Source organism: Corvus moneduloides, chromosome Z (genome assembly GCF_009650955.1).
Source record: "Corvus moneduloides isolate bCorMon1 chromosome Z, bCorMon1.pri, whole genome shotgun sequence".
In the NCBI taxonomy this organism is placed as follows: domain Eukaryota; kingdom Metazoa; phylum Chordata; class Aves; order Passeriformes; family Corvidae; genus Corvus; species Corvus moneduloides.
The window spans coordinates 24,767,979-24,792,797 of record NC_045511.1 but is presented as its reverse complement, the minus strand read 5'-3'; the positions used below and the strand labels follow the sequence as shown (position 1 = coordinate 24,792,797).

The following is a 24,819-nucleotide window of genomic DNA, read 5'->3' as shown; positions in this document are numbered from 1 at the left end:
TTCTCCTTTAAAAAAAAAAACCATATATTTGTGTCAGACATATGGCACAACCAACCATCCCTTGCCTTCTCTCCCAACAGACATGCCATATAATTAAAATAAGCTGCATACTAGAAACATATTTGCCATCTGAATTCAGAAGCTCCCATGGAGAAAAAAAGTACACAAAACAAACTCTACATAATAAAAATGTTCCCACCCATTTATTCTAGCACAAACTTCACAAGTACTGACAAGTGCCTTGCAATGAATCCACATTCATTTCTTAATTAGTAAAGGGGTAACAAGTATCTTTGACAGTCACACATCTTCATGATTACATGACACCACCATGCTCTTAAAATGACTCAAGACCCAAGGAGTATATGCCAGAAGGTCCCCTTTGGAGCCCCTGCGCTAAACTGCATTAAAACCACACTCATCAGCTACTCAAAGTGCAAGGGAGGGTACACTTCCAGTGATGGCCTTTGTCCCAAGGTGCACGAGACTCTCATGACAACACGCTCCAAACAAACATTGATAAAACAGGGAATTATGAGCTGTTGTTTACTTACCTGTCGTCAGTTTTGGGTATGCTTTGATAAGCCATGATGTGCAAGGTCAAAGCTCCCTTCAAGCTACTGTATTAAAGACAATTCTTCCCTACCCATTATAAGATAACATAGGAGTGTATATATATATATATTTTATATATATGCATATGTATGTATTACATATATATGTACACTGACATATATATACATATTTGTAATGGAAAAAAAAATGTATAGCAGAAAACCCAAGAAATTATCAATTTGTAATTGAGAATCAAGGTTTCATAAGCCTCTACAGTCACGTACTTACTCTTCCTGTGGCAGTTGTATTTATCTCAATTATTATCCAATGAAAAACAAGTGTGAACAAGAACACAGTTGCTTTGTGTTCATGTAAAAATTGCTAATTTTCTTTCCAAACTGTTTGACAAATGACAAGCTCAAACTGCAAATAAGTTTGACAAATCAGATGTCTTCAATAAAAGCATCTAAAATCAGCAAGTTTTGATGCTGCACTTCTGAGAAGTCCTAGTGATTTGAACAGGGGTAAGACCATTTCTAGCTTCTATTAAACATATCTTAAGTCATAAGGAAGAACTAATTTATAGATTAGAAGTGGGGAATCTTCCTAACAAATACTATCCCTTCTGAAAGTGTAAACTAGGAACTCCAATATCGCAATAAATTAAATAGAACAAAATCAGAACAAAAGCCTGTCTGGCACAGATGAAGCACCAGGAACTGCTTTCAAGTGCCAAAGACCATTGGTTTGCTATACAATCATAGAGTAATTTGTGTTGGAAGAGACCTTTAATAATCATCTAGTACAATTCCATTCCATGGGCAGGGACACCTTTTATAAGACCAGGTTGCTCAAAGCCCCATTCAACCTGGCCTTGAACTCTTCCAGAAATGTCCCATCCACATCCGTCTCTTGGAAACCTATTCTGCCATCCCACCACTTTCACAGTAAAGAATCTCTTTCCTTATCTCTTATCCAAATCTACCTTCTTTTTATCTAAAAACATTAGCCCTTGTCCTATCACTACAGGTAAAATGTTTCTCCCCACATTTCTCAAAAGCCCCCTCTACATAAGGGAGCAATAAGGTCTCTCTTATAAGATAGGTTGATAGAGTTCTCTGATGTTAAAATCACCTGGCATTCCCTCTTACAAGCTCCATTTTTAATTGGAAATCTAATGATTTTATATTAATGTAAGATTTTTAAGGGAGATTATCTTCACATCACTTACATGTTTCTGACACTTCTATGAGAAACTAGACAAATTACAAATCTATGTTGGCATAGTTTCTTTACACTCACCGGGAGCAAAGTCCAGAGCTGCATTTCCAGAAGAGGCACTTGCAGTGACACGTGCCTCTACACACAGCAGCACAGATTCTCCAGTTGCAGCTCTGGTCTGTCATGGGACAGCCTGGAGCCGATTTTGCTTAGCAACAGTAATGAATACTTTTCCCATGTGTTCTCAACCCCTTCCACTGTTGCTGGATCCAGGCAAAAGAAAGAAGGAGTTGTCTGCTTTGAATGTAAAGGGGACAAAAAGATGGACTGGATGGAATAAATCAAGAGAGAACCAACAAGGAAAACTATGACTGGGCACTGGCAGGAGAGCACCGGCTACAGCAGAATTGGATGAGAGAAAGACTGACAACTCCTTAATAATAGAGATCTGAGAGGAAAAACTCTGGAGACTAGCAAAGGGAGGTTAAATAAAAAAGCCAAATGAAAAGACTACAGATCACTGGACAAAGTGATTAAAAGCAGGATATTAAATACTTATGAAGCAGTTTATAATGGTAAAGTAAATAAAACAGCACTGAAAGTGAGACAGAGAGGGAGGGAGTCTGGAGGGATGGGCTATGACTTTCCTAGTGTTTAGCAAGAAGGCTGCGACTTAGATGACAAATCTGTAAACTGACTTGTGTGGATGACAAACAGGAACTGTGCTTTAAGTATGCAGTAACTATAAAAAAGACGCAAAAACAGGAGGCCCTTGATGTCAACTCAGATGCCCAAAACTTCCTAGTGCATTTATCATCTCTCTGTACTCCCAGACATCTACTCCTATCTGTATTTCATGACCATCACAGAAAGCCCTCAAAAAAAAAAAAAAGAAAAAGGCAATTTTTATCTTTCAGAAAAATGTAAAACAGTATATTCATATCATGCTCATTCAAAAAAAGGAAAAGAAAAAAAGCAATTCTATCACTATTTGAACACTGAGCTTTTTGCAGACTAAGGCAGAGAGAGCATTACTGTCTGGAGGTGTGAACCAAGGTTGAAAACGTGGTTTTTATTTTGGAATCTGGTAAGCAGTGTGCTTGATTTGATGATACTGAAATCCTTCTACATTTGTATTTGTGTGCATAAATAGAAAACACTTATAACACTGTGTTCTGCTTAATTTTTTTCTTGAAATCCCTACTTGCAAAACCAAAGGGAAGTTGGTGTAGTCTAAGCTTAAGTGAGGCTGCCAAGTGAAAACATCCCTTACTGACCCTTTCTTACTTGGTCATGCCAGTACAGTACCATAAATGTGTCTGGGTTAAGCAGCAATTACACATTTTCCTGCCCATCTATCATATGAGAAATGTAACCCATATATGACCTATCTGGGCCCAGTGCTGTTTGACTTGCTCATCCATGACTTGGATGAAGGGCCAGATGCCTCCTCAGAGAGTTTGCTGACAACATAAAGCTGGGAAGTGTGGCCAATACCTGGAGTGCTGTGCAGCCCTTCAGGACCTTGACAGACTGGACCCCATCAATGTCTTTAAGTATCTGAAGGGAGGATGTCAAGAAGAGGGACCAGGCTCCTCTCAGTCGCACCAAGCAATAGGGTAACAGGGAGAAACTGATGCACAGGAAGTTCCACCTGAACATGAGCAAGAACTTCTCTTCTGTGAGGGTGACAGAGCACTGAACAGATTGACCAGAGAAGGTGTGGAATCTTCTTCTCCAGAGGTATTCAAAAGCACGAGACAGGACAAAAATCCTGACTAATGCACTCCAGAGGACCCTGCTTGGGCAGGCAGATTGGACCAGATGACTTTCTGTGGCCTCTCCCGACCTGACCTGTTCTAAGATTCCACGATTCTGACACAGAAGAGTTAGAAACCTGGAACGCACAACGCAGTATGTTACAAGGCAGCTGATGTAACAGACCCCCACTAAACGCTCCTGGGCCCTGCCGGTGTGATCCAGAACAATTTTGCTGAGCTGCAGCAGCAGCTCGGGACGGACCGTGGCTACTGCAGCGGTGGCCGCTCCAGCCGCGCAGCTCGGCTGTACTGGGCAGCCAGGGGCCGTTAACAGCTCGGGGACGGGCGGCCGTGGGCGCAGCGTGAGCGGGGTAAGAGCCGGGACCCCCGGGAGCCGCTCCGCCCCTCACCGGCCGAGCGGTCGCCAGGCGCGGCCTGAGGCCGACCAGCAGCCCGCGGGGTCTGCGGCGGACCTGCCATTTTGCGCCGAGCAGAACAGACCCCGTGCCGCCCAACCCCAGCCATTCCGGGGACACCGCCACCGCCCTGTTCCGTGAGAGAGGGGCGCGGCCTGGGCCCGCCCGCCACGGGGCTGGTGCTGGGCCCGGCCGCGCCCTCCGCCCCGCCCCGCTCAGGTATCAGGTGAAACTGGTCGAGAGTGCGGGCGGAGTGGTGGCGGCTGGAGCGCGGTGAGAGGATGGCTGTGCGTCGTGGGTTGTGCCTGCTGCTGCTGTTCTGTGCGCTGCTGGGAGCTGCCGCCGCTGGAGGTGAGCGGAGCGGCCTGAGCGGGCAGCTCGGCTGGGGTCAGCGGGGCGGCCAGCGCGGCACCCCCGGCGGGCTCGTCCGCTCCTCAGCCGCGGGCAGGGGCACGACGGGGCCCTCGGCGGGGCAGGTGTCTGGCCTGGCTGCGGTGCGGGGAGCCCGGAGCGGACGGGGCGGGGTTCCGCGGATTCGAACGGGTCGGATAACTCGTGCGGGTGGCAGAGTGGCTGCCGGGATCCGCTGGCAGGGATCCCCGGCGGGGAGGGAAAGCGCTCCACGGGCGAGCAGCCGGGCGGGGCGAGCAGCTCCCTCAGGGCTTGTGAGGCGCGCGGGGCTTTTTGGCTTCACCCGCCTTGTAGAGGACCGTGGAATGGTGTGGCTTGGAAGGGACCGTGAAGCCCATCTAGTTCCAACACCCTCTGCCACGGGCAGGGACAACTTCCACTAGACCAGGTTGCTCAGAGACCCGTCTAGCCTGGCCTTGAGCACTGCCAGGGATGGGGCATCCACAGCTTCTCTGGGCAACCTTTTCCAGTGCCTTACCACTCTCACATGAAGAGTTTCTTCCTACTCTCTAATCTAAATCTGCTCTCTTTTCATTCAAAACCATTCTCTCTAGTCCTGTCACTTAGTGGCCTTGTAAAAAGCCCTTCTCCAACCTTCTTGTAGTCCCCTCCCCGCCCCCTTATGACAAACATGAAAAAACTTTAAAGACCATGTTCTTGGTTTTTTTTCTGTGCTCTAAAAAGCTAGGATTCTTTTAAAATTGTTATTCTATATTATTGCTTGTTGAACTAAACTGCTGTTTGAGGAAAAAGAATCTAAGCAGTCATTCATATTAATATTTCACTGCATGATGTTAATTTTTGGCCGCATTTTATAATAAACCCCACTGCCATATCTGCGTACCTTTGCGCTGTGTCCTTCTATATTTTATCCTGGGCTTATTTACCTAATAAAATCATATGCATAAAGATTGTGTAAATATTGAAGCCAAGCATAGAATATACGTTTTGAAGCCAAGTATACGTCATATTTTCTCAAGGGATAGATATAGGTACCTGCAAATTGTGTTATTCAGAGCAGAGTTCCTGAAATTATACTGCCACTTAATAGCCTAACTGTCTGACCTGGACGAAGTGAGGAATTTGGAATTCTCGGGGACGAGGGAGAGAGGGAAAAGTAATGTGCACAAAAGTTTTAGCGGGGTGCTTGATATCCTGGAGTAGGGAGCTGAACTGAGCTGAAAATGTGATCCCATCCCAACCACAGGAGATTCACTAAGCCAGAGGTTTATTGTGACAGATTTCAGCAGGCTGATGCCATTATGGCGTTGTGTCGAATCTGGGTTGCAGATCCAAAAACCAGGATAATCTTAAATTTAGCCTTGTGGGGGTATTACTACCGTGAGTAAACTAGTTAATTTTTGGATACTCCGTGGTGCTGTCGCTTTTGTGCCTGCAGGGTAGGCATAATCCTGTGTTTGTTATGTAGTGGGTTATATCTTCTGGACAAATGGCAAAGGTATTGAAACAGTCCTTTGTGGGCGGAGAATACGCTTTTCCCGTGGGCAGATTAGCAAGTCAACCGCATTCTCTGTATGTGAGTCAAGCAGAGTGAAACTCGTCTTGGAAAAGACCTCGATTGTTATGGAAAACGGGAAGTGGTGGAAGAGTAAGAAAAGGATGTAGAAAATGCACATACCTAACAAAGAATTGGTTACTCGGTGAGGGAGCGTTAACTGCAGGGAAACAGGACACTGTCTCCCTATATTTATAGGGTGCTAGTTGGACTGAAAAAAGCTGCCCAGTATCTGTAGTCAGAACTTTTGAGGCTCGAATTAAAGTTACATAAAAACAAGACTTGGACTCTGCAATCACTGTGTGTTACAAAGTAGAATACAACAAACCTTTGTCTCTGTTCTGCCACTCTTGCAATACGAAGTCTTGTCTGTGATTCAGGTACTGTCCATTCACTTTAGTGTACCTCTTGCTGTAATGTCACACACTAACAGTTTAGGACTTTTTGGTGAGGTTTTTGTTTTTTCTGCCTACCCTCTGAACTTCAATTACAAAGCATTGTTTTATATGTGATCACAAAACATTAGTAAGAACAAAGTGGTAGTATTTGCTCTTATAGTTCTCTATATTTTAAGTCTTTGGAATGGAATAAAAATAGTATGACTGGAATTTGATAATATCAACTACTTTCTGATGGACAGGTGCTTAACATAGCACTGTACGGTGCATTTTCTTACTGTATCCTTAGGACTCCTACCAACTTAGAATATAGGGTCTGCTTCCAAGCATCTCCAGAAACTCTCTCAGCTAAGCTGTAGCCTGAGAAAATCAGCATTGCTTACCTAATTATCGCTTTATTATCTGGTATCTATAAGCTATGTCCTTCAGGCTGGTTTTATGGCTTCTCCTATTCACAGCTCAGGTTAGGGAACCAGGATTGCTGCATTATAATTAAACTTTGCAGTCTTTAACAGTATTGCTGATGTAATCATGGGGCTTGAATATCTGAAAGGAGAATTTGTATAATTCTGCCTTGTTGTAATTACACCGCATATAGACCAAAATGACTATTTGGCATTTGAATTAATTTTCTTTAGAATGGTTGTTTTGTTAGGATAATTTAAGCTTCTGTCTTCAGTCTACTGTTTGCAGTCTACTCCAAAGATTTGTCCATATTGTTGTACCAGCAAAAAGTTTTCTTACACCTCAGTTTTCCAGTGAAGGGGGCCTGGGCCTGGGGATTTTTAAGTGCTGAAGTGGATCTAGGATAACTTAATTCAAAACTCTAAAAAGCATTAATATATATGTATTTCTGTATACCTCTTCAGAAGGTTGCAGAGTCTAGACAGGAGTCTAATGTTGTACATCAGACTTTTGCAGTTATAATTTGAAAGGAACAGCTATCTGAAGTGGGCTACTTTGGGGAATCTATACTGGGAAAACACTCATACTTGTGTATTTACATATTTCTTGCGTAAGAATTCTTTAAAATGTAAGGTGTATGCATTTTTTCATTCTGGAACTGTATCAATTATTTATTAACAAACAGGTCATGCTTCAACACTGTTCATGGCTATTCACTGTTCAGGTACTCAAAAAGATTCTTTTTTATATTCCAGCTGGGGGGGGGGGGAGTGGCTAAACAAATCCACAAATATTGATAGAAACTGAGTTTAGAAATAATTCTCCCAAAACCAGTCAACTTACATGTCCGTACAGTTCAGCTGTATGGACTTGGAAGTCTGTAGGTGACTGACTTTTTGGAATGGTGTACATTCAAGGACATTGTCTGCCTGTGCAGTTTAGCCTGTCAGCAGAGGAGGACTGTGTTGTGCATGCAGGGGTTCCGAACTGGGCTGAAGTCTGTCCTACAGGACTCAGCAGTCAGGAGTGCCTGGCTCTCCCATTTGGTTTGTAAGCTCCCATAGCATTTGAAGAGGCAGAGCAAAGCTTGTTGTGGCAGCTGATTGTGTATGAGGCAGCCTTAGCTGTCAGCTCTACCAACCAACACTTTGCATAGAAACCACAGAGAGCGTCTCTCCTGAAGGAGATTCCAGACAATGGACCCTATTGCATCTTTGTGCACAGAGCTAGTATGTTCAAGTTTCTGTTCAGATACACTGTAATGTGTCATGCCCTAGGGATCACTTCTGCATGGCCTTGGACATGGCATTCTGACTTTCAGTTTTAGCTAGTGTGAAGGTAATATCTGCTCTTTATACTGCATACCTGATTCTGAGCCATCTAAACTGGCAAAGCTTCTACTGCAGTTACATTAGCCTGCTGTAAAGTTCTGTAAGTCCCAGCACTCAGGTAATCTGGCACTGCTGTGTGAAAAGCTAATGGTGCCCTGGGGTACTTGAAGCAGTTTCTACTGTAACTGTTCAGGTGGTAGGAGAGTCTGTCAGCCCATTTTAACAAGGCATTTTTATTATCACTGATGACATGGAAAAGTGTTTTGGTTGCTGGTAGAATCCTTGAATAGTGATAAAGATTGTCTTTTGGATAATAGATTTAAAACAAATAAAAGATAAATTGTCAAGTGTTTGGACATCAGTTTTAATTTTTCTGTTGATAAGGCTGTTCGCAAATGTTCAGAGTAAATTGATGTATCTAATTTATTTTTTAAAAGGGCAAAAAGTCTGTACTTCAACAACAACAACTTTTTTTTGTTTTTTTGTTTTTTTAATTTTAGAGAATAATAGATCCCGCAAACAAGGAGGAAGAAGTTTCATTGGCCAGAAAGTTCCAAATACAAATAATTCTGAAGAGTTATACAAGGTGGATGAATTTGCAGCAGAAGTCCTCACAGGAAAGCTGACTACGGTTTTCCTTCCCATTGTTTATATCTTTGTGTTTATAATTGGTTTGCCAAGTAATGCCATGGCCCTCTGGGTCTTTTTTTTCCGAACAAAGAAGAAACATCCAGCCGTGATTTATATGGTTAACTTGGCATTGGCAGATCTTCTTTTTGTTGTCTGGTTCCCACTGAAGATTTCATACCATCTAAATGGTAATAACTGGCTATTTGGTGAAGGTCTCTGCAAAGTACTTGTTGGATTTTTCTATGGAAATATGTACTGTTCCATCCTCTTTATGACATGTCTCAGTGTACAACGGTATTGGGTTGTAGTGAACCCCATAGTGCATTCCAAAAAGAAATCAGAAATTGCTTTGGGCATCTCCATTGCTATCTGGATACTGATTTTGTTGGGCACCATTCCATTGTATCTTGTTAATCAGACAACATATATTTCAAATCTTAACATCACAACCTGCCATGATGTGTTGCCTGAAAATGTTTTGGCTCATGATATGTTCAATTATTTCCTCTCACTTGCAATTGGACTCTTTTTAATCCCAGCTATCATCACTGCTGTCGCATACATACTAATGATTAAGACCCTGAGTGCTTCCATCGTAGATGTAAGCACTGGGAAGAAAAGAAAAAGAGCAATCAAACTCATTGTTGTTGTCCTGTCCATGTATCTCATCTGTTTTACACCTAGCAATGTGCTGATTATTGTGCACTATTTGCTCCTCAAAGCCTACAGCCAGAGTCATCTGTATGTGTGGTACGTAACAGCGCTCTGTCTTTCCACTTTGAATAGTTGTATTGATCCATTCATCTATTATTATATTTCAAAAGACTTCAGAGACAACCTGAAATATGCTCTTCTTTGCCGAAGTGTGCGAACTACACGGAGGATGCAAGTGTCTCTCTCATCAAGCAGATACCCCAAGAAATCAAATTCTTATTCTTCAAACTCAAGTAGGACCACTAAATCAACCTACTGAGAAAAGTGAACTTTTATTATTATTGATGAAAGGATGTGAGTGACAATAGACTTACTTTGTACAAGAGAGTCTGAAGAAACATCTCTGCATTTTAATTACATTAAAGCCTGGAATTTGGAACTGACAGCTGCTTATTTTGTGTAGAAATCATAAGCAGATAAATATTCCTACTAGACTGGGGGGAAAATAAAGACATTTCAGATGCTGTGCAAAAATGTTGCTGACCTAAAAGTGAGTTGTAGCTGAAGACATTCTTGTTGAATGTAAAAGTTGCTAAAAAGCAACTCTCTGGAATATTGTCTCTGGAATATTGTCTGGTGTTGTTAGTATATTTAATTAACAGATAAATCTGTTCTATTTAACTGTAACTGTAATGTATTAAGCATCTGAACAGATTGTGTGTAGGACCTTGCTCTGTGTACCTGCTTACACTGAACATCATTTGAAGCTATAGAGAGAAGAAGAGAATCCATTTCACCGTCTTGGATTAGACTGCTTACTATCTTTGGTATAGTATGACTTATGTATTGTTTTCCAAGTTACTGTGCTGTAAATACTAACATGACAAAAGCATATAATGTTATCCTATTTGAGTTGACAAGCTGATCTTGTATCAGCTAGCACTGGGATAAAATGTTAGTTGAGATTATCCACTGTTACCTAACACTTGCCAGTACATGATCTTATATGGGGATATACAACAAAGTTTCGATGGATAGCTATTTGATTTTATATAATATGCCTTGTATTTTTTAAGACATCTAAATAAGATTTTTTTTTTAATAACACATTTGAGTTGGGTGCTTTCTTTTATTCTTTTACATGCACTTCAAAAGTAATTCAACTTGACTAGTTCAGCTTGCCTGGCTTCATGTACAAAAGATATTATTCCTAACAGTTAATTATAAGCGTGACAACTGTAGCTGTAATGTCTAAATGGATAAAGTAAAATTTGCCTAATGGCATGTTTCTTTAGAGAGCAATGAAAGTAGGATGTTTTGTGATAGTATTTCAGAGGACCAAGCTAAATTAGCAATGTTTATTAACATATGTCTCATTAAGGAGCAGAGTTTACAGCTGTAGATGGCATGGAATACAAATGTTTCTTGGACATAAAGTTCTCTCTTCCTGTTTCCTGAAAAATGCAGGGAAATAATTGCATATTTATTACTGAACTGAAGGTGTTAGCATCCTTACTGGAAAACAGCTGTACATAAGATGCCATGGTTCACTGGAACTATTTGGGATGAGGAGAGTTACACTATCTTCACAAAAGGCTGTCTGAACTCCTCCCTTAGTTTGTGTGTCCTTTATCTTGCTAAGCAGCCCAGTATGCTTCTTGGTCCATACACAGTAGTGAGTAATATGAAGAGAGGGCATCCAGTCCATGTACTTAACAGACCTACCTGCGCTCTTTCAGGAGTCCAAGGGTTACGGGTTGTGTGTGGTAAAGATGATAAATTGCCTGTGTGTCTGTATAATACCACAAAGATATTGCTCATGATTCACAGATGACTGTTAAATGTCTAAAACATGACATGCTTAATATAGCTGGTCTTTTGGGGGTCATTATTTAATAAGAAGTGCACCAAGCGCAGTTTGTATATCTATACTCTCTTTGTTGTTTCTTTCCTGTCATTCCTGTCAAACAATCAGACAACTCTGTTGCAGCTCATGTGAAGGAAAATGCTGATCCTCTTGACCATTTCTCCCCTCTAGCTTTCATCTGCAGGCAAAGCAGGCTGCAGTGAAGGATCTTTCTTACCTGCAGCAACAGTGGAGGTCTGCCAATGACATGAGTAAGAATTAGATGGTACCGCAGTATGTGGAAAGGTTTTTGAGAAAGAAATTTTAATAAATAGAATGATTTCTTTTAAAATTAGGCTGTACGATGTGTGACAGATTTTGGAGAATAACATTCAAGGAGCCCACAGTCATTTAAATGAAGGTTTCTGCCTGTGAAGCTGCATTGCAAATCCTTATCCTGAATTTAGCATGAATTAGTTTGCTCCAATTCACAGAGCAGGCAGACTAGGCTAGTTGTTCAGTCAATTTGAATCAGTTCCTTGAACTGACAATTGCTTGCCTGTGCAGCCATGTAGTAATGGGGTAAGAATATGTAGCCTCGTAGTGTGGAGCCGGTTACTTAAACCCTTTTTTTGGGAGGTGGAGAGGAGGGGGCTGGGTCGGCTGGTGTAAAGCTGATTGTCTTCAGTTTATAATAAATATATTCCTGGTCAGTGCCAGCTCTGCAATTCAAGCACTAAGGGAAACAAAAAACTCTCCCTACCTATTGCTGATTAAAAGTTTAGATGTGAAAAAAATAATCAGTGCAACATTCAGGAAAGCATCGAGCAGTTGAAAATCAGTGTATTTTATGTGCAAGATGTCAAGCTTTCACAAGCAGCTCAAGCTTATGCTGCAGCTGAGAAGTAGATTAGTCTTTCCCCTAACCCAGTTGCGTGATCACGCTGTTTCCTCATACTGTCACAAGCAAGTGTGACCTTGGGGTGGATTGGATCAGTTCTGGGTTAAAGTTAAACCAGGAGGATGGGGGAAAGTTTACTTTTGACTTGGAACAGCATTTGCTTGTTTTGCTGGATGAGCTCTTGGTTCAGCACAAGGGAGAGGCTCAGATTGTCTCACCACCAACAGGCATCTGCTGTGCAACTGCAAAGCAAGTTGGAGCACAGTAGCTGCAAAGTTTCTGCCTAACCTCCCAAGCAGCAGGGAGCAAGCCTCCACCCATGACCATAGGAATGGCTCTGCTCACTCAGGCTCAGGGTTGATCCAGCACTGCCAGAGTAATCTCACCTGTGCCTCTGGAGGTCAACAAGACAGCAGGGCATCAAGAGACATGTCAAGAAAACAGCAGGACTGCTGCACAAGGCACCTGGCTGTCATACCAGATGCACTGAAGATGTGGCCAGCACCACTTGAGTGCTGCACTATGGAGCATAGTTGAAACGTGCTCTGAAGGTCAGAAAACAAAAGAGACAAAGGCTGGGGGAGCTAAGCTCCTTGCCAGCTGTGAGGAAAGCTGCTGCCAAGAAGGACTATCTGTGACTAAGAACATGTGTAACAGCAACAGAAAGGAGTTAGAGGCAGATACCCAGGTAGGAGTAAAACCAGCACAGCCAAGTATCACATCCCCCATCTTACTGTCTCAACATCCTGCTACTTTCAGCATGAGAATTTCCTTAAGTCTAATTTGGCTGGCCTAATTTGAGTGTCATGTTGTCAACCTCACTTTATTCACCTTGAATCATGACCCACAGTCTTCATTGGGTGGCCCCTCGTTCCTAAAGGAGAAGAAAATATGAATGAGTCCCTAACTGTCTTGTCCATCCACTTGAAGTTTTGTAGGCCAGTATCATATTCCCTTTTAGGTACTTTACATATTGAGGTGGTGTAGCCAATTCCTTCCAGGTCAGCCACTCTCAGCAATAGCTTGTTTCCTTTCTCTGAGACCTTCCCATTTCCATGCACAGTCTCCAAACAATACATAGTATTGGAGCTGTGGATGGTACAGTGATGACTTCTGTTTTGCTCTGTGTTGCTTCCCCAATAGCCCCTAATATTCAGTGTTTGCTTTATTTTTTTCTCCTGCTCCTTAGCACTGAGCCAATGTTTTCGTGCAAGCTGCCTGTAACTACAGCTCTCTCCTGATTGGTTACGGTCATTTTACAAGCCATAGTTCTGTATGCCAAGTTAGAATGTTACCAGCGAACTTTTGTTCCTCAGTGTTCTATCTTCTTCAGACCATTTATAAATGTGCAGAACAGTACGGGTCTGGCACCACACTGGTGAGTTACTGGCTTAGTGAAGACAGACTGTTACTCTGCTACCATGTGTTTCTTTCCTTGTAATCAGTTATTCTTAAACAACCCTCCCTCTTATTCCACAGCTGCCTAGTTTATTTGAAAGTCTTTGATCAGAAATTTTGCCAAAAAGCTTTTGGAAATCCATGCAGACTGGATCACCTTTATCTCCATTTGTGTTTGGCCTCTTCCAAGAACTCCACAAAGTTTTTGAGTCCAAAATTCTCATTACAAAAACACTGGTGACTTTTATCAGAAAGGTCAAGAAGTTCCACAGTGTCCCTTCTTAGACTCTTCACTAACTGCTCAGTACACATATTGAGCTTATGGAACGATGTTTCCCTCGACATGTCAGAACCTTTTATTGATTACAGCATTAGCTCCCAGTATTCAGGTATAATTTTGGCAAGAGATGACACACTTCTGTTAATAATTCACCTATTTTGTCTTAGTTTTTTCATAACTCCTCAGTGAATACCAGCTGGGCCTGTTGGGGAAGATGAAACAGGAAAGCCTTATAAATATGATTGCCTGACAAAAGATTTTGGGAATATGAAAACTATAAGCGACATCGAAATGAAAGCCACCTTTGAATTACCAAGTCTTAGTTACTGAACAACTGGAAAACAATGGTATGGCCACTGAAGATAATCCCCTCTTGATTGAACAATACCCTCTGCTTGCAGGCAGGTCCAAGGGTCAGAGCAGACCCTACTAGCTCAGCAGAAGGGGTCCAAAGAGTAGTTTTTAGAAGTTAAGATGTAACACTCTATGGTAATATAAGAACTCTTATAGGCTGTATGTAAATGCTATAGGATTTGTATCTTGTATTAGATTGGTTAGTGACAATTAGAATATTCAGTACAGAAGATGATTTATTGTATTGTAACCAGGACTTCAGACACTCTTACTACACTCTCTCTCACTACTACTTCTTCATTCTCATTCCTCTCTCGTTCTCTCTCTCTCTCTACTTACCCGCTTACTCTCTTGCTCTCCTGGGCCTGCTCCGAGCTGAGTCTGGCAGCTCTAAGCAGTGCCCCTGTACCCACGCCCTTTGCAATAAACCGCATGTTCCAAGATCTGACTTCAGAGATCTCTCGTCTCCGTCCGTCCTGACTGTCCGACCCACCCCAAAGCTCCCACCAGTCTGGCACCCAACGTGATTGCCGAACCACACCCAGCACCTGCAGTCTGGCGCCCAACGTGATTGAAGGCTCGGTTCAGCTTTTTCCATCTGTGGGAGACTTCTCCATGGACAGTAACTAAAAGACCAGTTATAGCCACCTAGAACGTGTCATGAGCACGGCATACCGTTGCTGCGCATCGTAAAAGCCGGAGCTCTATAATTCTGCCGAGGCAGCCCTCGAGCACGGGGATTACCTGGAGCTCTTGCAGGGAATTGCCTGGCAGTCCTCGAGCACAGGCGGCCACTGCTGCGCAGCGGCTCCCTGGAGCTCTTTGAGGAAGTTTGCCGTGGCACCCCTCGAGCACGGACACGCTGCTAAGCAGTGCCGACCGGAGCTCTAAGGAGGGACCCTGCCGTGCGCCCCGAGCACAGGTGAGTAGTGCTCAGCACTGCCCGCACTGGAGCTCAGTGTGGACCCACCCGTGAGGTCCTGAGCACGGAAAGCCGTTGCCAAGCGACGCCTAAAACCGGAGCTCTGAGAAAGGACCCAAAAGCAGCGTCCTGAGTGCCAAGTGAAGTGCCTGGCCAGCCCCCCACGACGGACCTCTGACTAAGGACACTGCTCCTGCGACATCATCTAAGTGAGTATCATACTGGTCTAATAATGGGACAAACTCACTCTGCCCATGACAGAGATCTCTATAAGCAACTTGAGCATTTACTAAGCTCTGGTTCAAGACAATTACCTAAACAGGAGCTAAAAAACCTCTTAGAATGGACTCTGATTAATTTCCCAAATGCTGACCGTTCAGCAGTCTACACCAGAGACTTTTGGGACTCAGTGGGAATCAAATTATTTAATGCCATATCATGCTGGGACAAGAGTACCACAGAACTGATCCCGGCTTGTGCAGCGTTAATGGAACTATTCGCCGCGCCCCCCCCCACCGCCGCGCAGCTCCGCCCCGCCCCCTCACCCGCCGCCGCCTCAATCGGCCGTGCCGGAGTCACGGAGCGGGTCCCCCGCGGCCCCACCGCCTCCTCGCCCACCGCCGCCTCAATCGGCCGTGCTGGAGTCACGGAGCCAGTCCCCCGCGGCCCCACCGCCTCCTCGCCTGCTACCACCGAGATCGGCTGCGCCACTCCCGAGCTCTGCCGTGCCACTCCCGAGCTCTGCCGTGCCATCACCGCCCCCGCCGGGCCCCATCCCCGCGCCGCAGCCGCCCCCGCCGGGGTCCCCCGACATCGCGCAGCCGTATCCCTCCGCCGCCCCGCCGTATCCCTCCGCGCAGCGCAGCCTCGCCTCACAAGCCATGAGCAGGGAGGGAACAGGGAGCAATGATGCAGCTCCAGTGGCAGGGGAGACGGAGAGCCCCTCTGCCGGAGCTGATGCTTTAAATCTAACACAAGTAAACCCTGAAAAGCAGCCAGATTTGTTTGCAATGAGCCCCAGAGTCCCGCCAGCGAGCGATGGGGATCTTGCAACCCAGAAAGAGAAAACGAGTTCCAAGAGTTTGTCAGCGCTACCTTCTGAATCAAAAAATCCTCCAAAGTGCTCAGATTATTCTCAATTAACAGATTGGCATGAAATAAGACTCCAAATCTATAAAGATGAAAGTCTTAGTCTATTAGCTAAGCCTGTGATAGCTAGCCAACAGCCTGACAGTCCTACAACGTCGGCTCCCATCCACACTCTCGAAATTAAAGAGCTAAGAAGGGCTGTAAGATACAGTGGCATTTGCTCACCATATCTTAAACAACTGCTAAAAAGTACTCTAAAAGGAACACATCAAACTTTAAAACGCATTTTAAGTCAACAGAAAGGGGGAAAAGCCCAGGCTACACCTCAAAGAAGGTTGAATAAAGCCTTGTACGTTTATAATTTCTTGAACAGCTCTGCAGAAGAGCCTGATCCCCTCATTTTCAGACATTTCTTAAACAACAAAAAAGCAAAACTGAAAGAGCACCCCCCAGTTTTAATTAAGAATCTAGAATCAGGAAAAATAGAAAGACCATATGATCTTATAATGTGGGGAAAGGGATTTGCATGTCTCTCCACAGGTGAAGGAACCAAGTGGATTCCAGCAAAGAACGTGAAGCTGTACCACACATCAAAGCCCGCTGTCGGTTCCACTCCAGCCAGTGACCCCGCGAGTGGAAGCTGAGAAGCCGTCACCCAAACGTGAACTAGGCAGAACCACTGAGAGAAGATTGTCTGCCAGAAACGGCTCAAGAAAAGAATGGAGTTTTAGTATTATTTGTGTAGATGCATGTTGCTTTTATTCTTGTGTTTTAGTTTTTGTAGTGAAGCTTTACCTGTAAATCAACCAAAGACAAATGTCTGAGTTGCTTTTAGCCAAGTCCGCAGGCTCCGACACCATCTGTTTATCCAACAAAAGCCCTGACAAACCTTTCTCCACTTATTGAGTGCCTTTCCCAGAAGGTTTTGGTAATGTTACTTTTAATAAATATTGGCCATATGATAATCATCACATTTCTCCAACTCCCAGCCATAGACACCAAACTTACATTGATTATCTTTTATTAGCACATGGGCATGGCTGTGAAGATTTTGAAGGATTATGCTGTATGAACTTATCCGATCATTCTGTTTCCATTCACAAACAGTTACAAAACCTAAGGGACCTAGCTAACCAAATTACAACAGATGACCCGTCTTGGCTAGACAGTTTGATGGTTGGAGCTTTGCACCTTGGCTAAGGGAACTCTGTAAAATAGGCTTGATTATTCTAGTAGTAATAATTATAGTTTTAGTAGCAGTACCTTGTATACTTCAGTGTGTGCAAAAAATAACGAGTAGGACTGTGTCTAATATCTTAGTTGTTCATCAGAACGGGGGAGATGTTGGGGAAGATGAAACAGGAAAGCCTTATAAATATGATTGCCTGACAAAAGATTTTGGGAATATGAAAACTATAAGCGACATCGAAATGAAAGCCACCTTTGAATTACCAAGTCTTAGTTACTGAACAACTGGAAAACAATGGTATGGCCGACTGAAGGTAATCCCCTCTTGATTGAACAATACCCTCTGCTTGCAGGCAGGTCCAAGGGTCAGAGCAGACCCTACTAGCTCAGCAGAAGGGGTCCAAAGAGTAGTTTTTAGAAGTTAAGATGTAACACTCTATGGTAATATAAGAACTCTTATAGGCTGTATGTAAATGCTATAGGATTTGTATCTTGTATTAGATTGGTTAGTGACAATTAGAATATTCAGTACAGAAGATGATTCATTGTATTGTAACCAGGACTTCAGACACTCTTACTACACTCTCTCTCACTACTACTTCTTCATTCTCATTCCTCTCTCGTTCTCTCTCTCTCTCTACTTACCCGCTTACTCTCTTGCTCTCCTGGGCCTGCTCCGAGCTGAGTCTGGCAGCTCTAAGCAGTGCCCCTGTACCCACGCCCTTTGCAATAAACCGCATGTTCCAAGATCTGACTTCAGAGATCTCTCGTCTACGCCCGGTCCAGACTGAACCCCAGAGCCCCCGCATGGGCCCATCAAGTTTAACATTTTATCTGACTGTGGTATGATGACTGAAGGTATTTGGCACATTTTGTTGATGTGTAGCTGCCCTGGGAATGAAGCATCATAATGCCTACCTACAATAACTGCCATTTGGGACCCAAGTTTTGTTACAGATGCATTTGATCTGACATAGGCTCTTGGAACAGGGTTAATAAATAGCATCACTCTTAAATACAGCATAAACACAGTAGTCATAGTCATTTTGATTCAACAACAGCCAGGAGAGTATGTATTACCTGCATGTTTTGTCTCAGGAGTGATAACCTTCTTTAGGTTTGCAGGTAAACATTCTCCAGGCACTGTTTGCTAGCAGGACCAGTACAACAGGCTGACTACATAGTCAGCTCTCTGTCATCCAGGACAAAGGAGGTGGAGATGCTTCAGATAATGAAAAAAGACTAGTGATTGTAAGGGATGCATGGAATGCTGGGCAGAGATACTGCACAGATGTGACAACTCCCATGAATCCATAAAGACTCACCAATCCAGTGCTAGCTTTTGTGACTTAGACTTTTCAGTCATTGAAGGGTGTCCGCAACCAGCTCCCCGGTGGTCTGGCCAGCTCTTTGGAGGCCAGGAAAAGAGAGAAATGCCTATTTGCATGAACATGGAGATAGGTAGGTTCATAGCTGCACTGGAGTTTATAAACTACCTGGGACTGACAGAGTTAGTCAGCGCAGTGGTACCAAGGTCTACCTGGTGTTATCTGTGACTAAATACTGTCAGAGCCAAGCTCCAGTGTTTATGCCTCAATATAGGTGCAGCATTCCAAATGAAGAGATAGCTTGTGTGTCCACTCCCATCTCTCTGGGTACCCTGCTTTCCTGTCATATAGCTGTTGAATGCTACATGCAACTTGTGTCAGTGTGGTGCTCACCTACTATGTAGTACTCACGTAATGCTAAAACCAGAGCTTAAGAGTGTCCACAGGAGAGAACCAGTGCAATCTCTGATCGCTAGAGCCCTAATGTAACTGTAACCTGAGACTGCACCTTTGCTTGTAGTACTTGCTACACATGGTGTCCATGGGATTATTATGCGTGTTGTAAAGCAGAGTCCTGCTGCTAAGATTAGGTCTGCATTTGGAGGTCTGCTTGTCAACAACGTGGTCTGCAGTTAGCACACATGGAATAAGCCTCAATCCTTTGTTTCAAAAATGTTAATAATGTGCAGTAAAGAGCATTAATGAGCACTTGTATAATGAAGCAAGGCAACGAAATGTGGGAGGAGAAGAAAAGCCTAAATTTGACCAGTCTACATATGGAACTTGAGAGAAATGCCCTGGTAACAACTCTCAGCTCTATCAGTAGGTCACCTCCAGGTATTACAGCTCCCATGACTTGACAGTTAGTGCAGAGAGCTCTGTGGAAAAAATGGGCAGGAAGGATGTCTGTATTTTATGGCAGTTCTAAAAGTCAATGTATAGTAATTCTTAAGGCTGGCGTGATTTTAATTGCCAAGCATGCATCAAGTGGCAAGTGCTCTATCTGAGAACAAGCATGAGTGGCATGAGTGGATATCTCCATTGCAGTTATCACCTACATTTCATTCAGCAACTGCACTCCAGCTTTGTGCCTCACCTTCAGGAAGCAAACTGCTGGGAACTGAGAGTTCAGTATATTTGAGACTGAAGTGCTGTTTATTGATAATACCCTTTTCCCTCCCTCCCCCAGTTTATAGCACTTACCAGCTCTCAGCTGCTGGGAGGAAGTAATGTGTAACAGTGTAGCAGTGCAAAACACCATCAGTATTCATGCTTTCTCCAGAGAATCTGAGTTCAGGATGGTATGTACTCATGGCGTTATGATTTAGCAGCTGCGTCCATGCTTCCCCAGCTGAATGACTGCAATAGGGACTGCTCCATCACATAATCCTGTGGACTGCAGCAAGTGGAGAGGTAGAGCTCGTTTGCCTGGAGCCTGTGTCTGTAAATCTAAGCACTTGGGAAAGAGGAGTAATTTAAGTTGGTAAAACAAAGGATACACTGCTTCTTTGGAGAGGCTAACCCATTGAATAAGAGGAAGTGAATGAAATAATTAACTTGAAGAACATGAATTAAAAGATAAGGTATGATGGGTAGAAGGAGTTTCCTTAATGTCCTGAATAGTGTCCTGTGTCATGCATTTACAAAAGCCAGGGGGATATAAAGAAAACACAAGAAGCAGTCCATCAGTTGACTGTGTCAGCTCGGGAGGAACACCACACTGTGGTGTTCCCTGGATTTAGGTGGCAGTGACTCAGGACTAGCACATACTTTCAGATTGACGCAACATGACCCCTTGACATTTCATCTTCAAATCCCAGTCTGGCAAACCTGTCTGGCTTTCTGTGAGTGGATGAACTGAACAACATGGTTCAGAGTGTAACAGTATCTAGGACAACCCCAACTAATTCTAAGTGCTAAGGACATGTTGGAGGCAAGGGGTGCCGTATCCCATTCAAATGAAGTCGCCTGCTTTTGTTTGAAGTCACTAATATGTCTCCATTAATTTCAGGAGCACAGCTGGAAATGCTGGGGGTGGCTTGTATTGTGGTGATATTTGGGAGCTGAGGTAAAGTGTGCTATTGCTGTGAAGAGTGATTTGATGGTGAAATGAAATACTGAAAGGAAGTTATGGAGCTGCTCTGTTATAATTTATGAAGACTGTGTTGTGTGTATTAGGCTGGTTGCCTGGAAGCTCCCTGTGTCACTATGACTGGTTAAATAGGCAGAGTCATGAATACTACAACAATAGCCAGTAAGATGATACTCAGTAAATGTCTGAGTGGCTACCAGACCCTAGGTGAGCAGACAAGACTGAGGACCCTTGCTACACTCCCAGCAAGCATGGCATTTTCGTTAGTAGGGTCAGCAATGGAGATGACAAAGGAACTCTCTAAAGGTGATGGCTAGTGCACTGCTTGTCCAGGGTCTGTATGGTCTGATGTCTCTGAAGAATGCAGGTGGCTTAGTCCAGGTTTGCTCCTGAAGGATATAGAGTTTGCTCCAGCATCAGCAAAAGTCAGCCCACAGTGAACTCTGTGTAATCAAATTCTGCAGCAGGAACCAAGAAGGTGCTGAGGAAGAGATGGCAAGAGAGAGGGGAGAGAGAGAGTCCACCCCAGCTACCTTCACTTTGGTAACTCTGCTATAGCAGGGCGTGGGCAGGTGGATAGAGAAGGTTCTGTCTCTAGGATACGGGGTAGCACAGAGTGGAGATAACTCTTCCAGGCATGGGGAAATGGCAGTGCCTGACTTTGCTGCTAAGGTCGTGGCTTCCACTGCTTACACCTCAAATCAAGATAGCAGGTCTTTAGAAAGGAGAGATGTCAGCAGCCCTGTTGTTTCAAGAGCCTTTTATCTTTTGTGTGTGGTTTAAGTTTAAACAATAGTATGAACACCAACCCTAGAGTCACTGCTGGTTGTAGCACCCAAAGACACTGAACCAAACCTGTCAGATGTGATGGGGAAGAGCCGGGCTCTGCAGGGCATTGTGGCTTGGAGACCATCTGCGTTCTTGTTCAGGTAACGGTGTCACTCTAGTGTGCATGTGGCACACATCCTATGCCAGCTGATGCACAGTTTCTCTCAGCATGAGCTCATGGTACCTTTTTGCTGGGACATTCATTTCTTCTTCAAAGTGAGAGCTCCTCACAGTTTGTAATTGAGAGTGGACTCAAGACACACAACTCTGTTTCACTATCTAAGCATCCTACATGAGTATGCAGACACATGCAGAAGGCAGTTCATCATGCCTAGCAGCCTTCTTCCTTCCTCCCAGAGCACCCACTTCACCATGAGGAGCTGAAGCTGCTGCACTTGAAGTCAGAGATGCAAGCTCCTTGGTTCTCGGTGTTTCCATGGAGTAGAGGGCCCACCTTGAAATCACGCCCACACCATTGCATATCAGCCTCCTAGCTTCAGGAGACTTGCAGGGTTGGGAAACGGTGCCCGGACAAGGCACACGGCATGGTGCAGGACCATGGCTTCTCAGCGAAGGGGGAGAGGTACATGTCACAAGCCAACCAAGCTGTCAACCCAAGCCCAGGGAGGTCGGTGGTATTCAAGAACTAGATGAGAGCTCTGATCATCAGCTGGGGAAAGAATTTTACATACAGCATCATCTGAATCATTCTGAATATCTGCAAAAAGAGCTGATTCTGCGATTAAAGGCTCCCTCTTCTGCTTCTAACTGCTACTGCACATTCTCTTTAACAAACACTCAAGCGTGAAAGAATCCTGTTTCTTTGTGTTGCACTTTATTTTGTAATTCCCCATTTCAAAACACACATACATATCTGTTGTAAGAGAAGAAGAAGGACTTAACAGGTGATATTTAATATCCTTGCTAGGTTTGGGATGAGGGGAGAAGATTTCTGGGGAGATATGGGGCTCCTGGAGTGTAACTTTTGAAGCAGAATATTCTCACAATACCTTTCAGTCTCCTTTGGTTTTTTCTTGGATTTAAACCACTGCTGAAAGCAAATCTTCAAAGCATAAGCATATCTGAGCAAGAAGAGGTTGTGCTGTCTAGGTCTTGTAATCCCTAGATTTCTGGAATTTTATGACATGCAGAAATTTGTCAGTGATAGCTGATTTTTGTCTTTATTTCCAGAGCATCTGAGCCCATGTGAAGCTTTCTATTGTGGAAATGTTGTTTCACCTGCAACTTCTACCTGTAACTTAATGCATATTTACCATGGCCACTGTAGTTACAAATAACTGTGTGCTGCTGAGGGTGGTGGCTGAGGCTGCTTCACAAAAGTGAACTCCAGAAAAAAATGTACTTCTTTAGTAAGGAGTCAATCTTTGAGCAAAAGCAGAGCCTTATATGTACTGGTTTTTACCAGCCTTTCATCTTCCTCAGTGAGGAATTGCAATACTCTTGCAAGATGCTGCAAGTCCTCTTCTCTCTGATACCATAGGCAGAACTTAGGCTGGGATGCTTTTCTTGAGCTGCAACCCATGATGTCAGGTGAGTCAGGAACAACTGAGAGTGTTGGACCTGTCCCATTAGTGGGATTGCATCATTAGATGAAATGAGAGCATCTGTCTTTCATTTTACTTCAGACTTCTCTTGACCATGACCTGATGCATGAAGAGTGGGGAATGCCTGGACTCAGTTACCTGAAAAAAAAAAATCTACATACTTCTTTATGTCATTTAGGAACTTTCCACAGATCAGCAACATCTGTAATTTTGGTTGTTGGAAAATTCTGTGAGTGGCATAATTTTACATAGATAACCCGTAGAATAAAAGACTGTTACTCTTTCTTCAATGACCACTGGAAGATATAATGTGTGTAATTAATAAAGGTACCATAATTAGAGGGCTGTACAGTTAAGGCAGAAGTCAGTACTGATATACTACTAGTTTCTGCCTCACTTCTGCCAGAGTATGACTCCAAGGAGTCTTAACAGCCTCAAGTATTTGAGATTGCTTCTTTCTTTCTGAAAATAAGGATACTTTCACTTTCGTTCCAAAATGAACGTATTTAAATATCCAACTCAACACAATGGAAAGAAGATAGTAGCATGAACTTGCTCCTGCAAACTCACCAGCCTCTTATATCTGCCAATTACCCCAAGAAACCAGACTATTCTAGAAAAAGAGAACAAGTAGGGATGGTGATATCATCAAGCTTTTTAATTCAGGGATGGTAGTGCTTTGTATCATCAAAAGTATATCTAAAACCTCATTTAACACCAGTCTCTGCGTATGTGTCAGAGCATTGTCTTGCTTTCACTGGAAATAACAGAGTGACAATGAACTTCAAAACAACCTTTAAACTATGGCAAAAGAGTTAGTTTGGAAAAGACTTTCCATACAGGTAAAATCTAACATCACTCTAAAATCACTGCAAAAAAGGCAAAAAAAAATACTTGCAAGGGAAGTAAAAGCAAAAATTAAAAATGTTGCACATTATATCAGTCACAGACATTCTCCTTTTCACAGATCAGGGACTTTGGTATTTTCAAATATCTGAAAAACTAACAGAAATTCATATGATTCTGGTTATGAAGGAATTTCTTTTCACAGTGATGTATGCCTCTTAGAAGGTACAATATAATGTTATTAAACTCTCAGGGATAACAGATGTGGAGAGCTTACTGCAATCACAGAGTTTGAATGCAACCTGTACGATGTCCTGTGGTTAAGAAAGAATTTAAACACTGTTACGTCACTCTTTGAAGTAAAGAGAAGACACATTGATAAAAGGTGCAATACTTTTCAGCATGGCAGGAAGGAGATGAGGAGGAGGCTGTGAATGTAACTCAAGGTTTTTCAAGGCTTTGTTATAGAGGTACTTGGGAAGTGGAGCAAGACCAATAAAACATCCTTTCAGATGGCAACAGAGCAGTGGATTTGTGGATGATTGTTCTGTTTTCTACAGCAGACATGATGGCTATTTATAGTGGGACATAGTGTACATTTCAGTGTAATTGCTTTTAGGCTTTCTATCCTTCAAAACTTTTACTCACCCATTTTAACTCACTTTGGTGATTTTATTTCAGTTTATTTCCAAATTTTGATGACATATTTTAACCATGATGTGTATTGGTTGAGTAATAGTTCTGCAATCACCTGTGTTTGTTTCGTCTCTTCCAACATCTGTGTCTTTGGTTTTATGCACTGAAGGTGTTTGCTGAAACCAGTTCCGTTTACACTAATTTTGTGTATTTAATGTAGTAGATTTGAAAATGTGCTAACTGATCACC

At 43.3% G+C, this 24,819-nt stretch overlaps 1 protein-coding gene across 1 annotated transcript; it reads left to right on the top strand.

Annotated features, from left to right (window-relative positions):
* The first annotated feature begins 4,137 nt into the window (after nucleotides 1-4,137).
* Nucleotides 4,138-10,404, top strand: F2RL1 (F2R like trypsin receptor 1). The gene is made up of 2 exons (XM_032097166.1): nucleotides 4,138-4,303; nucleotides 8,514-10,404. Exons 1-2 carry the CDS (start codon nucleotides 4,234-4,236, stop codon nucleotides 9,614-9,616), a joined length of 1,173 nt encoding a protein of 390 aa, XP_031953057.1. The 5' UTR covers nucleotides 4,138-4,233; the 3' UTR covers nucleotides 9,617-10,404.
* Nucleotides 10,405-24,819: the final 14,415 nt, after the last annotated feature.